Here is a 15,230-nt window from a genome sequence, read left to right on the forward strand (position 1 = left end):
AAAGGGCCTCACTAAGTAGCTGAGGCTGGCTTCGAACTTCTCCAATCCTGTTTCAGCTTCCCAATTGCTGGGATTACAAGTGTAATTACGAGCCACCATGTCCTTTATTTATTGGTTTTGAAACAAGGTCTCGCTACATTGCTGAGGCTGTTTTCAAACCTGCAATCCTCCTTTCTCAGCTTCACAAGCCCTAGGATTACAAGCATGGGCCTAGCAAAATTTTTTTTTTTTTTTTTGGTGGTACTGGGGTTCCTGGAAACCCTTCTACCTCTGGGCTACACTCCCAGACCTATTTTATACTTTTACTTGGAAACAGGGTCTCTTAAGTCAGCGAGGCTGGCTTCGAACCTGCACGATCCTCCTATCTCTGCCTCCCAAGCGCGGGGATTACAAGCGTGCGCCACCACACCTGGCTTAATAATTATTTTAAAATGAAAATTCTAGGACCCTCCTCAGATCTAGAGTGCACCCAGGAATCTATAGGTAATTGTGGTAAATGACAGGCCACATAATTTGAGGACAAAGCATTTTTTTGGTAGGTATAAGTCTTGAAGCAGGTATAGATTCCTAAGGGGGATAGTTCACTGCCCCTTGTTAAACCTGTCTTTTGGGAGATGCTTATCTCTTCTCCTGATCCTACTGAGAAACATTAAGTTTTGTTGCAGTGTATAAAACAAAGTAAGAAAGGTAATGTTAATGATAAAATATGGTTATGGCTTAATGGAATATTTTTGCTTTATACATAGTTTTTTTTTTTTTTTAACAGCAACAGCTGGGATGAGCATGTGTTTGAATTGGTTCTACCCAAAGCCTGTATGGTTGGACACGTGGACTTCAAATTTGTTTTGAACTCCAACATCACCAATATTCCACAGATACAAGTGACATTGCTGAAAAATAAAGCTCCAGGCTTAGGGAAAGTTAATGGTAAGTAAGAGTGGATTAAAATTGAAGATTTGATATCATGGTTGGTTTTTTAAAAACATCTAAATTTCAACTTGACTGTTGACTGCCTCCCAGAATGGTTTTTACTTAGTAAATTATTCCAGAATTCCAGAAAACATTTCAGAGCTTTTCAGTACTCCAGTAATGTTCAGAATTGCATATATTCCAATAGTCTGTAATGACTTCTTTGGGAAGTGGGAGTGATTCCTTTGTGATTTCGCTTCACTTACAGCATTTCCTAGCTTTCTGTTTTTCTTTTCCTAAGGAAAATTGATTGTGTAAAGCATTTTGTTTCGGAGATTATTACCCTTTTAAGGTTATTAGTAAAACAAGAAATATACATATTTTGGGTTAGCTTTTTTTTTTGTGTGTGTGTGGTACTGGGGGTAGAACCAAGAGGCTTTCTACCTCTGGGCTATTTACTTCCAGACCTATTTTTTATATTTTTATTTGGAAACAGGGTCTCACTAAGTTGCTGAGAGCCTCACTAAGTAGCTGAGGCTGGCTTCGAACCTGTGCGATCCTCCTGTCTCAGCATCCCAAGTGGGGGGATTACAAGCCTGTGCCATGCCCGGCTGGGTTAGCCTTTTTACAGGTTCAAAATTTGATATATTGTGTTGAAATATATTGTACACATTTAGCATGTTAGAAACTATGTACTACTTCTCATTGTTTTTACATTAATAAGTTAATTTAAAAGGCTGAGGATAATTACAGGCTAAAATAACAACGTAATGCTACAATTCAAGCACTGAAATCTGAAAATTTTCCTTTGTAAAAATTATGTATATTTGTATGTATTTGTGTATTTATGTAAGCTTGTATGCATGTGTTTAGACTTTTGAATCATGACAGATTTCATCTTTACTGGGTCTAGAATGCAGGCATTGGGTTGTTTTTTTTTTTTTTTTGGTGTTACTGGGGTTCCTGGGAACCCTTCTGCCTCCGGGCTACACTCCAGACCTATTTTTTATATTTTTATTTGGAAATGGTCTCTTAAGTCAGCGTGGCTGGCTTTGAACCTGCGTGATCCTCTTGTCTCTGCCTCCCAAGCGCGGGGATTACAAGTGTGCGCCATCACGCCTGGCCAGGCATTGGTATTTTAAAAACTACAGGTACTTACACTACGGAGCCTAGGATATGAACTTTAAATTTCGTTGTAAGTTACTTCTTCAGATGAATATTTTATTGCCATTAGAAGAGAGAAAGAGTAAATAAAATAATTACTTGAATATAATTTTCTTCCTTTTCTGACAATCATAGCATCTGTGATGAAAACAGTACCAAATTTAACAGAAAATTTTAGAATTTGGGGCACAAAATTAATTGATATTAAGCAAAATTAAGTTGACTAATATTTTTATCCTCTAGAAACAGCAGTAGATAGGCAGATCACCTTTCCTTTGTCTCCAGCTCTTAACATTGAAGTGGAACAAAATGGGAGACCGTCCCTGGTTGATCTGCATGAAGAAACGCAGCACATGGATGTAGAGGAAGCGCAGTGTGAGTTACATTATGGAGCTGCTCTCTGGGCCAGTAAGAGGAGGAGTGCGCCAGTGCATCCTGCTGGGCAAAGATTTCCTTATGGCTTGCAAACAAATTAGTTTTAAGAACACGATTAAAAAATAACCCGTAATTCTGCTTTGGCAATGTGCTTTAACTTTCAGCTCATCTTTGTGAACACAGCTGCGCTAATATTTGCATTCTTGTTTTTTAATACCTCTGGATATGAACTCAAGTCATGGTTCTGTAATTTTTTTGGAAAATCATGTAAAATATTGTGGGCATATAAAAACATATATCAGATAATTGATTATAATTCCTTAGCATGGCAGTTCTTATTTGAGCACATTCTAAGTGTGGTATTTTATGTGGTGGTATTATATGAAAATAGAATATTTGTTTATAAAGTATTACATTTTAAATAACAAACTAATGTAAAGAAAAATTTGTATTTTCTTCCTAGGTCTTAGGTTATGTCCATTTTTAGAGGATCATAAAGAAGACATTTTGTGTGGGCCGGTATGGCTTGCAAGTGGCCTCGATCTATCAGGGCATGCTGGGATGTTGACATTAACAAGCCCCAAACTTGTTAAAGGTAAAAAAGTATCTAAAAATAAACTGTTCTAAAAAATGTGAGATTCTGTTTTGTTTGGGACTTTTCTATGTCTGAGATTGTTGCCTGTCATTAGTTACTGTGCCTACATAAAACTTGTGATCCTACTTTCTGTGTCATGGAGGTCTCAGTGCTTTTTGGCAAAACATAAAGAAATGACTATAGGTTAACATAATTCTTCCAAGTAATCAGACATTATGTTCTGTCTTTTTTGTTCTGAGCTACACCCCAATCCCTATTTTATTCTTATTTTGAAATAAGGTCTCTCTGTGTTGATGAGTCTCGCTATTTGCTGAGGCTGTGATCCTCCATTCTCAGCCTCCCAAGTACTGGGATCACAAGCAAGTGGCACTACGCCAAGCTATGACCTGTCATTTCTATCTTTCCTGTCACATTAAAATCCCAAATCTTGTGAGTATGTTGCAATATTTTCCTCTAAAGGTTTTTTTTGTTGTTTTGCAGTACTGGGAATGGAACCCAGTGGCATTCTATCTCTTGAGCTACACCCCAGGCAAATTTTTTTTATTCTTTATTTTGAAACAAAGTCTCACCAAGTTGCAGAAGGCCTCGCTAAGTAGCTGTGGCTGTCTGCAAACTATGATCCTCTCTTGTCTCAGCCTCCCAAATATTGGGATTACAAGCATATGCCACAGCACCTGGCCCCTAAAGGTTTTTATGGAACAGTTTTGGTAGTATCAGAAATGTGTGTCATAATGTAAGTCATAATTAATGCATATTTAAAATAATTGACTATTACATGAATAATAGATGGAAATATAGTAGGATTTTGAGTTTTTATGTCTCAGGCATGGATGTAAAAAACCAACTAATAAAATACTCAACTCAGTTGTTGAAGAAGTTTAAGGATAGGATGGAGAGTGGAACTCCTTCCTTAAACTGTTCCTCAAAAATAGCTCACCAAAGCCGGGAGTGGTGCGCACGCTTGTAATCCCCGCGCTTGGGAGGCAGAGACAGGAGGAGCACGCAGGTTCGAAGCCAGCCTCGCTGGTTTAAGAGACCCTGTTTCCAAATAAAATATAAAATCGGTCTGGGAGTGTAGCCCGGAGGTAGAAGGGTTTCCAGGAACCCCAGTACCACCCCCAAAAAAAAAAAAAGCATTCCAATATAGTATCTATTTTAATTTGTATACAATCTCTTCATAATGTTTGGCAACATTCACTCATTTATAGTTAGTTATGGACGTGGATTACAGTACTAACCCATGTCTGCTATTTTACTTTCCATGGATTGTTACCTATAGAAAACCATGGTGAACAAATTTCTCAAAATTTCAAAAATATAAAATTTAAGCTTTAAATTGCACACTTTTGCATGCGGTGCTCAAATCTTGGGCAGTTCTGTGTCATTCTGTCCAGGTTGTGAATCATCCCTTTGTCTATTAAATCCATACTCTCTATGCTACCTCTATGCCAGTTATGTACAGATTTATCATGGTCACTTTATATTTAGAGCAACTGTCACAGTTGGGCTGGGGATGTAGCTCAGAGGTAGAATTCTCAGTTGAAAGAATGAAATAAATCATGTGCTGAGGTCGCTAAAATCTATGGGAAGAATGAATTCCCATCTGTGAAGTTGTGAAGAAGGAAAAAAGATTCCTGCTAATTTTACTGTTCTTCAAACTATAAGTAGTAAGGCCACATTGAAGGAAAAGTGCTTACTTAGGGTGAAAAGGCATTAGCAAAGTGTGGTGGCATGCCCCTGGGATTCCAGTACTTGAGAGTCTGAGACAAGAGGATCACAGGTTTGAGGCCAGCTTCCAGTAACTTAGGCCTTGTTTCAAATACTAATAATGAAAAGAGCTGAGAGTGTAGTTACGATGCCCCCAGGTTCAGTTCTAGTACCCCTTCACAAACACACATGCAAGGAAAAGGCATTATACATTTAGTCTTATGTGTGCAGGAGAAAATATATAGGGGGATTTACTGTCCACCGATGTAGGCATCAACCCAGGTTCTTTGATTTATTGTGCTTTCTAAACTATATTTCATTCATTAACTTTTTAAGACCCTGTGATGGTACTTCATCCTGGGATATAGTTATGAACAAAAACTACAAATATACTATTATATACATGCTATTTTATTATTTGGTATTTTTGCAGTATATTTTATATGTAGATTATAAGCATGATCTCAAGTTATTAAAACAAGATAGAACATATACTAGTAACTATTGAGTGCTTTCTTTTCGACAAGTATGGTTACAAGAGTTTAGTTAACTCTGAGGAAGAGAGTAATACCATTTTATATAAGAAGAAACTCAACTGCAGAAACGAGTTCATGTGCCTAATAAATGGCAGGGCCATTATTCAAACCTAAGTAGTCATTCCAGTGTTTTTGTTTTTTAAATTGTTGATACTGAAATGCTATGCATATGTGCCTGTGCACATATTTGTGTATTAGAAAATTGGATGGATACCAGTGATACCATAAATTTTTTTTTTGTTTTTCTGTAGTTTACAAAATTTCTGTTATCAAAATGAGTAATGTCATTGGGTAAAAGTCATGCCAGGTATTTATAATGGTCAAAAGTCTTTCCCTGTAATACTCATGTGGTATATTTTGGAATTTCTGGCCTGGTTTATTTCTTGTTTTTTGGAGTTAATTTAGCTTGCTCTTTGAAGATGAAGAAGTTTACTTTTTTCGTGATTAGTTATTTATCCCTTTTGAACCACTCCTTCAGGTATGGCAGGAGGAAAATATCGTTCATTTTTAATCCATGTCAAAGCAGTGAATGAAAGAGGAACAGATGAGATTTGTAATGGGGGTATACGGCCTGTCGTAAGACTTCCATCCCTGAAACACCAGACTAACAAGGGTTACTCACTTGCTTCACTCTTGGCAAAAGTCGCAGCAGGCAAGGTATGAAACTCTCATTTTGAATGGAAATGTGTTGCAAACACTGTAGATGAAATTTGACATGCTACTGAAAGTAGTATGACCTTTCATTAATATTTTACTTGGTGCTTGGTTTATCTGTACTTTTTCTTTGCAGTGATTAAGAACATATAATATAAAAGGAAATGTTTTGAATTAAGACAAATTACCTAACTTTTACAAAGTATACTTAGTAGGGAATTATTATTAGCTTGTACTTCCCACTATAGTTATATTTTTTCCCCCTGTATATGTCCTCTACTGATAACCTACTTTTTTTGTGGGGTTGGTTGGAAGTGGGGAATGGACCCAGGGGCATTTTACCTCTAAGCTACAGGCCCCAGCCCGATTTTATTTTTCATTTTGTATTTTGAAACAGGGTCTTTCTTAAAGTTGACTTCAAACCTGTCTTCTCTCTCCACCTCCCAACTAGTGGGTTTACAGGCGTACGCCACTACACCTTCCTTTCTTCTTCTGTCTGTCCATCTGCCTGTCTCTCCATCTGTCACCATTTGGCAGGATACAGGAAGAGATGTTGGGAAGTTGTTTTAGAGTATACATCCTAACTGTCATGATTGTTTTCCCTTTTCTTTTACGACCAGCTGTATATCAGGCAGACTTTTCATTATTGTTCAATCTTGGAATTTTCCTGAGTTCTGGAGGTTTTGTTTCTCTATCATTATTGATAGTCAACAATAGCAGCATCAGTAATGATAGTCATCTTACATTTGTAGAGGTCTTCTAGTTTTTCAGGGACTTCTGTGTAATTTTTCTCTGCTGTTATCTCCATTTTTGTATTGAAAATGAGTGAACCATAGCATTTGGAAAGCTGACATATCTCAAATAGCTTAAAAATGCTACAGATAAAGAGTTGAACTCATGACATTGGTTTTCTAATCTTTAATCATTGGCCATTTAAAATAGTGACTGAAAGCTGGGCATGGTGGTGCACGGTTGTAATCCCAGCATTTGGGAAGCTAAGACAGGAGGATTATAGTTCACGGACAGCCTCAGCTCCTTAGTGAGGCTCTTTGCAACTCAGTGAATTTTCTATGGAAAATTAGATATTTACTGAACATGATGTTAAAGTCTGTCATTTTGATATTTATGTTTTGATAGTAGTAATTCAGCTATTATCCTTTATTTCATATCTTTGTTTACAGTTTTTAAATTGAATTTGTTTCAGTGATTTATTTTTGTGCGTTTAGGAGAAGTCATCGAATGTTAAGAATGAAAATGCAGGTGGCACCCGCAAATCTGAAAATCTCCGGGGCTGTGACTTACTTCAAGAGGTCTCAGTCACCATACGAAGATTTAAGAAAACGTCAATTTTGAAGGAAAGGTAATGTCATTTTATTCAACTATTATAGTAAGGAAAGTACAAAACATAACATACAGAAACTCTAATCACATGAAATTTTTGTTTTTTGATTTTGTTAAGAAAATATAGCCGGGCGTGGTGGCGCACGCTTGTAATCCCTGCTCTTGGGAGGTGGAGACAGGAGGATTGTGCAGGTTTGAAGCCAGCCTTGCTGGCTTAAGAGACCCTGTTTCCAAATAAAAAGTATAAAATAGGTCTGGGAGTGTAGCCCGGAGGTAGAAGAGTTTTCAGGAACCCACCAGTACCACCAAAATAAAAAAAAGAAGCCGGGCGTGGTGGCGCACGCTTGTAATCCCCGCGCTTGGGAGGCGGAGACAGGAGGATCGCGCTGGTTCGGAGCCAGCCCCGCTGGCTTAAGAGACCCTGTTTCCAAATAAAAAAATATAAAATAGGCCTGGGAGTGTAGCCCGTGGGAGTGTATCCCGGAGGTAGAAGGGCTTCCAGGAACCCCAGTACCACCAAAAAAAATAAAAATAAAAATAAATAAAAAAAAAATAAAAAAAAGAAAGAAAGAAAGAAAATATAATCATAATCATAATATGAGTTTTCTTCCTACTTCATTGTTTTATACCTGGTATCTACATAATATATGTTAAATTCCAGAAATTGGTGAGAAAAGAAACATGATTTGAATGGACACTAAGTCTTTGTCATATTAAATATTATTGTAAACTTCATTTCCTTGAAAACTTTCTACAAATGTACTACTGCATACATGCTATTTTTTTTGTGTGTGTGTTATTGGGAATTGAATCCAGGGGCATTCTACCTGTAAGCTAGCTATACCTTCAGCCCAATCTTTTATTTTTACCTTGAAACAGGGTCTTGCTAGGTTGCTGAGAGTCACTACTTGCTGAGGCTGTCCTTGAATCTGCATTCCTCCTGTCTCATCCTCCTAAATACTCAACTTCCCAATTGTTGGGATTACAAACCTGCACCACCATGCCTAGCTCCCAGCCCTATTTTTTATTCTTTAATTTGAAACGGAGTATCACTGAGTTCCAAAGGGCCTCACTAAGTAGCTGAGGCTGTCCACGAACCACAATCCTCCTATCTCAGCCCCCTGAATGCTGGGATTATAAATGTGCACCACGACGCCTGGCTCTTATGTGCTGTTTTAAAACTCCATCCCTATCCCGTCACCCTCACCGCCTGGTATAGGAGATCAGACCCAGGACCTTATATGTACAAGGCAAGCACTCCATTACTGAAAAACATCCCCACATCTAGACGATGTTTAATAAAAAATAATAACTAATGATAGTATCATTTAAAATGGAACATTGTGCCAGGTATGCTGGCCCATGTCTGTAATCCTAGCTACTCGTGTATTTTTTTTATATAAAAAAAATACTGGGTATTTTTTTTATATAAAAAAAATACTGGTACTGGGGATGGAACCCAGAGGCTTTCTACTCCGGGCTATACTCCCAGACCATTTTTATATTTTATTTGGAAACAGGGTCTCACTAAGTTGCTGAAAGCCTCACTAAGTAGCTGAGGCTGGCTTCGAACCTGTGAGATCTTTCTGTCTCATCCTCCCAAGTGCGGGGATTACAAGCGTGTGCCACCACGCCCGGCGCTACTCGTGTATTTGAGGCTTCCATTAGCAGCATAGTTAGACCATGTCTCAAAATAAAGTACAGGGGCTGGGATGTAGCTCAGTGGCAAAGCGCCCTGGGTTCAATCCCCAGTCCAAAAAGACAAAAAAAAAAAAAAGACCTCCTTTAAAATAAAGTGCAGAGGGCTAGAGATATAGCTCAGTGGTAGAGTGCCCCTGGCAAGGTTCAGTACCATGAAAATGAAAAAAAAAGTAAATAAAATGAAACAAATGATTACATGACCAACTAGGTAGTCTAATTGTTCTGTTTTTATTGGTATTGTATTTTCTTTCTTACAGAGTGCAACGGTGTGCTATGTTGCAATTCTCAGAATTTCATGAGAAGCTTCTTAACACTCTTTGCAGAAAAGCAGATGATGGCCAAATTACTGAACATGCCCAGAGCCTTGTATTGGATACTCTCTGTTGGTTAGCTGGAGTACACTCAAATGGACCCGGCAGGTTAATAATTATGATTTTTCTTATTGTGGAAGATTGCTCTTTTGATGTTTTGATTTCACATTCAAGATGAGTCTAAATGTATGCTATTGTTTTACAGCTCCAAGGAAGGAAACGAGAGCCTACTTTCAAAAACACGAAAATGTCTTTCAGACATTGTACGTGTTTGCTTCTTTGAGGCAGGACGAAGTATAGCCCATAAATGTGCCCGATTTCTAGCCTTGTGCATTAGGTTGGTGTGTTTTTAAGTTGATAGCATACTTTTTCCAGGTACCTGCAGTTTGCTTGTTGATACCTTGTACATTATAGTTTGTTCCTTGATGAATGTGTTATATAGAATTTCAAAAATTGACGAGGATCATTGAGATCCTAAAAGGTCATTTTGAGTTTGTGGGCAAAATGCCATACTAAACAAGTCTATTCCTAAAACTGCTTGCCTTTTCTGCTAATTAATTAGTGGTGGTTTGGAGAATTAGGCAAGAGGGACATTTCCTTTACTTTGACTCATAATTCTTCCTGATTGATCTTCACCTGAAGTGAATTCCCTGTCATATAGGAGTCTTACTGTAACTTTTAAAAATGCCATTGTAAGCCGGGTGTGGTGGTGCACGCTTGTAATCTCATCATTTGGGAGGCTCAGACAGGAGGATCTGTGTTTGTGGCTAGCCTCAGCTACTTAGTGAGGCCCTTTGCAACTCAGTGAGACCCTATTTCAAAAAATAAAGAATAGCCGGTGTGGTGGCGCATGCTTGTAATCCCCACGCTTGGGAGGCGAAGACAGGAGGATCGGGCAGGTTCAAGGCCAGCTGTGCATGCTGGTTTAAGAGAGACCCTGTTTCCAAATTAAAAAGTATAAATATAGGTCTTGGAGTGTAGCCCGAAGGTAGAAAGGGTTTCCAGGAACCCCAGTACCACCCAAAAAAAAAAAAAAAAATAGGGTTGGTGGTGTACACAGAGGTAGAATGCCCCTGGGTTCCATCCCCGTTACCGCCCCTCCCCAAGAAAAGCCATTGTCCAGAATGTTAAAATAATTTTTTGAACTTTTTGAAAACCCCAATACTTAAACTGTCTAGTTATTTTAGAGCTAATGGTCAATAGTGGCTGCACCTGCTGGTTAGTCATTTTTAGTAAAGATGTGGTTTAATGCAGAAGATACAGTTTTCAAAGCCCATAAGTACAATCAGTTCCTATTACTTGCTGTGTGTTTGTTGGACTTTAAGACTTATTTTCTTGAAACCAGTGTGAATACATTTTAAAGATCTTTTAAGTACTACTTAGGTCTACAGTTGAATTTGAACCATGAATAATATCTTTAAATTTTTTCTCTTTAAAAATTTCCAGTAATGGCAAATGTGACCCATGTCAACCAGGATTTGGATCTGTTCTGTTGAAGGCTTTACTTGATAATATGTCATTTTTACCAGCAGCAGCAACTGGTGGTATGTAAAATTAGTTCATAACAAATACCTATATTCACAGAGGCTACCTTAAAAAATTTTATTTATTATTGCCTTTTTTGATCCTATAGCTTTTTTCTCTCATTTTAAGCATGTACTCTAATAATATTTCTAGGGAAAGGGTAGAGGGCCATGAAATAATCACATCTCAATCATATTTTTCTGTACTTTATTGAAATCATTGAATTGTGTGGGAGATGATGTAGGCAGGTCAAATGGCCCTAGTGCATTGCCTGTGCCTCCACTGTGTGTGATTGGGGTGGTGGTGAGGGGACTGCAGCAAACAGTTCCCTCAAAGGAGCCAGTGGAAATGACTTTCAGGAATAAATTATAAGCAGGTGGAATTGATCAAACTTTCTTATGTGAATATATGAATGCGCCACGATGAAACCCACTGTTCTTTATAATTAATATTCACCAGTAAAAATTTTAAAAAAGAAAAAAAAATGTAGTTCTTAAGTAGGGCGTTCTTTGCAAAGCAATCCCCTAAATTAGCACATTGTAAGGTAATGCAGCTTTTGGAGAGTGTGTACTTTTGCTGTTTTATGCTGTTACTATGAAGGGCTACTAATTTGGCCTTTTAAACTTAATCTTATTTTTTTGTAGACATTTCACACAATCTTCTGTTTTATAAATAACCAACCCATTCCACAAGTTACCTCAATGAGATATATATTTCACAAGGATTTGATCTTTGTGGTAAACCAGAAAAATGCTTCTCAGAGTTAGTTGGTAAATGTTATTTTATCATTATCTTAATGTGGATGAAGAGACTGTTTATATTCACCTTGGACATACATTGGCTAAAACTGTTAATCCTCTAAAGTAGAGTAGAATGTTTTAGATTCAGTTATTTCGTAGTTTCTGATGCTTAAAATGATTTTTGAAGGCAATTTTAGTAGGATACTTAAAATCTGGTATGTACTTAGACAACTTAAGATTTATAAAAGATTCTTTAATACACCATGGTTGTTTTCAGCCATGTTGGTCAGTGTCTGTCAGTGTAGGAAAGCGTGCTGTATTCATTGCTAAAGTGTGCTGTTGGAAGTTCAGTACGCTTGAGTATTTTTGAAAATTTTAATACAAAGAAGCAGTATTATAGGAAGGATGCCTCAGAGGACCCGTATGCGCCAGTGTTCTGGCTATTCTAAAATGTATTTCAGAGTCATCTCATGTTATTTTAATCGTAAAATCGTCTAGCAGACTTGATTCTCCACTCAAAAAATATGTTTGAAATTCTTAGTGTAATACTGTGTGCCAAGATATGCTTCCTACTTTGAGTGTTTTGATCCCTCCAAGAAGTTTGTTTCTCTTTGTATTGCCCTTAAGATTTTCCTTCCAGAAAAAGGAAGTATCTTTATAGCAAAAGAAGGTATATTGATAAATATGTAATGTGAAGTTCTCTGTTAGAGAAAAAGGAGTAAAAATAAACAGTTCGTTCTTGATGTTGTTTCCAGGTTCTGTCTATTGGTATTTTGTCCTGCTGAATTACGTTAAAGACGAGGATTTAGCTGGGAGCAGCACAGCTTGTGCATCTCTGCTTACTGCGGTGTCCAGACAGTTACAGGACAGGCTGACTCCGCTGGAGGCTTTACTTCAGACGAGGTACTTAGAAGATGTAGTGAATAATAATGGGCCTTTCTGGGTATGATGCCACCATTGCATCTAACTGTTACCTAATATGCATGCTTAAAACATTTTTCCTTGCAAAAATGAATTTAATTTATGCTTTACCTTTTTTTCACATGATATTAGGTTAAGGATACTCCCCCCCCCCCATTTTCTCTGAAACTATTCCCTTTAACTATTTGAGAAGTACTGCAGATGGCTTTTCAGAAGGCTAATATATTTAATACTTAATGGAATACCTTGAAAATGGAAAAAACATTTAATGTGATTTGTTTCTTTGTTTTTAAAACTTTACAAATATAATTACATAGACTACTTATTACCCTTTTAAGTAGTATTTTTCCATCTGCTGGTTATATTTCAAAAACTTGAACATTATCAATTAATAATTAGTAGAAGGTTAGATTTGAATTTTTGCCTAATCTTCAACTTTTGAAGTAGGGCATTCACTTATTTATAGCAGTGATTTTTTAATCTTTTTAGATTACAAATCTTAATATTGATGGGATTTTTCTCAAGGCTTTGGTACTGTCTGCTCTCATTTTGTTGATGGGAGAGACAAGTGACTGACATTTCTTTCCTGTTTTGTTCTGCAAGAGACAATTTATTACATTAACCATCAGCTTATTGGAATTACATTTACTGAGTCTCTGGAAAGTATTTTAGAGTATAACCTTTACTGTACAGAATTAGGGTTAGCCGAATTTATTGAGTTAGTTAAATCTGGTTAGTATCTCCCTCTTGTCCTGTTAGGTAAACTGCTTTTTAATCTAAGTAAATAGGTGATTTCTTAATTAAATGGCTGACAGGAAAATTGTTAGTACATTATTTTATTTTTCAGATATGGATTATATAGCTCACCATTTGATCCAGTCCTTTTTGATTTGGAGATGAGTGGCTCTTCTTGTAAAAATGTATACAATAGCAGCATTGGTGTCCAATCAGACGAAATTGATATATCAGATGTCCTTTCAGGTAGTGACTTCTTTTATTAAAGAATTTCTAAATGTTATATCTTGGGTTTAAGTTACCATCTGATGCAGTAGATTGGCGTTATTATAATTTATCCTTAGAATACTAAAATTCTTTAGAACTTAACATTTGTGACTCATCAAACCGTTTGCCTTAATTTCTTGATTTTCCCCTCTCTCAAAAAAAACAGTAAAGGTTGCTAGGCGTGGTGGAGGTGGTGGTGGTGGCGCACGCTTGTAATCCCAGTAATTGGGAGGCTGAGACAGGAGGATCACACAGGTTCTAAGCCATCCTCAGCTACTCAGTGAGGCTCTCAGCAACTTAGTGAGACCCTGTTTCCACATAAAATATAAAATAGGTCTGGGGGGTATAGCTCAGAGGTAGAAGACCCCTGAATTCCATCCCCAATATCACTAAAATAAATAAATAAATAAATAAATAAATAAATAAATAAATAAATAAATCAGTGAAGGTTAAATATCCTTAATCGAAAACGCCAAAATCTGAAATGCTCCAATTTGGGATCATTTCACATTCCCAGGTTAGGGATGCACAACCAATAATATCTCTATTCCAAAACCCAAAAAACTCCAAAGGTTGAAATACTTTTTTTCCTCTGAGCAAGGGTGTACCCTTGCCCTCTTTTATTTTTATTTTTTATTTTGAAGCAAGGTCTCACTAAGTTACGGAGGGCCTCACTAAGAAGCTGAGGCTGTCCGTTAATCGCGATCCTACGTTCTCAGCCTCCTGAATGCTGGGATTACAAGCATGCACCACCATGCCTGGCTTTTGAAATACTTTTAGTTTTAAACATTTTGCACAAACAATACACAACTGTATATTAAACTTTGAAAGTGGTGTGGTGCCAGGCCTGGTGGCACAACACCTGTAATTCTAGTACTAAGGAGGCCGAGACAGAAAGATCACAGGTTTGAAGCCAGTATCAGCAACTTAATGCATGAGGCTCTCAGCAATTTATCAAGACCCTGTTTCCAAATAAAAAATAAAATTTGGCTGTGAGTATAGCTCAAAGGTAGAATGATGTCCCCCTGGCTTCAATCCCTACAACACACACACACACACACACACACACACACACACACACACACACACACGTTTCATTTTTGTTTTTAATTGATTATATGTCAACACGGTTTTAATGCTCATGCAACTATTATATTTTGATGTATGTGTTATAAGCTTTCATATTTGATTTGTTAATTTTTACGGTCTGTAAAGTTGAAAAGCATGTTATTTAAAAAATTTGATATTCTAATAAGCAAGGACACAGAAAGAAACAGTTTCTTTTGCTATCACTGTATTGAGATAAGTTTTGTACAAATTACATGTATTTTACTTATTTCCGAAGAATCTGCCTTTAGAGTTTTTTGTGTAATACTTTGTATAAACATTTTAAGTGCTCAAATTCATTGATAATTGTTGATAATTGCCACATTAAATATAAGTACACTTTGGAGTTAATCTCAATTTTTTATTGTAATGTAAATTATGAAATGTGGAAAAGATAAAATCAAATATAGAAATATAAAATGTGGGCGTGGTGACGCATGCTTGTAATCCCTGTGCTTGGGAGTCTGAGACAGGAGGATCACACAGGTTCGAAGCCAGCCTCAGCTACTTAGTGAGGCTCTCAGCAATTTAGTGAGACCCTGATTCCAAATAAAAGTAGAAAATAGGTCTGGGAGTATAGCCCAGAGGTAGAAAGCCTCTGGGTTCCACCCTTGGTACCACCAAAAAAAAAAATTAAATAAAA

At 37.1% G+C, this 15,230-nt stretch overlaps 1 protein-coding gene across 4 annotated transcripts in view; it reads left to right on the forward strand.

Annotated features, from left to right (window-relative positions):
- Positions 1 to 15,230, forward strand: part of BIRC6 (baculoviral IAP repeat containing 6) — a gene marked incomplete at both ends in the record, with an annotated part of 235,428 nt that overhangs the window by 84,647 nt on the left and 135,551 nt on the right. For 3 of the 4 annotated variants that reach the window (XM_080711762.1, XM_080711763.1, XM_080711764.1), the window contains 10 exons: positions 767 to 927; positions 2,359 to 2,448; positions 2,912 to 3,043; positions 5,765 to 5,943; positions 7,167 to 7,300; positions 9,240 to 9,401; positions 9,499 to 9,630; positions 10,740 to 10,837; positions 12,313 to 12,460; positions 13,326 to 13,459. In XM_080711762.1, coding sequence (XP_080567888.1) covers positions 767 to 927; positions 2,359 to 2,448; positions 2,912 to 3,043; positions 5,765 to 5,943; positions 7,167 to 7,300; positions 9,240 to 9,401; positions 9,499 to 9,630; positions 10,740 to 10,837; positions 12,313 to 12,460; positions 13,326 to 13,459 — 1,370 coding nt within the window. Of the gene's footprint in view, positions 1 to 766; positions 928 to 2,316; positions 2,449 to 2,911; positions 3,044 to 5,764; positions 5,944 to 7,166; positions 7,301 to 9,239; positions 9,402 to 9,498; positions 9,631 to 10,739; positions 10,838 to 12,312; positions 12,461 to 13,325; positions 13,460 to 15,230 lie in introns of all 4 variants that reach the window. The other variant, XM_080711761.1, reaches the window with a different exon arrangement.

Source organism: Muscardinus avellanarius, assembly GCF_963383645.1.
Source record: "Muscardinus avellanarius genome assembly, chromosome: 15".
In the NCBI taxonomy this organism is placed as follows: domain Eukaryota; kingdom Metazoa; phylum Chordata; class Mammalia; order Rodentia; family Gliridae; genus Muscardinus; species Muscardinus avellanarius.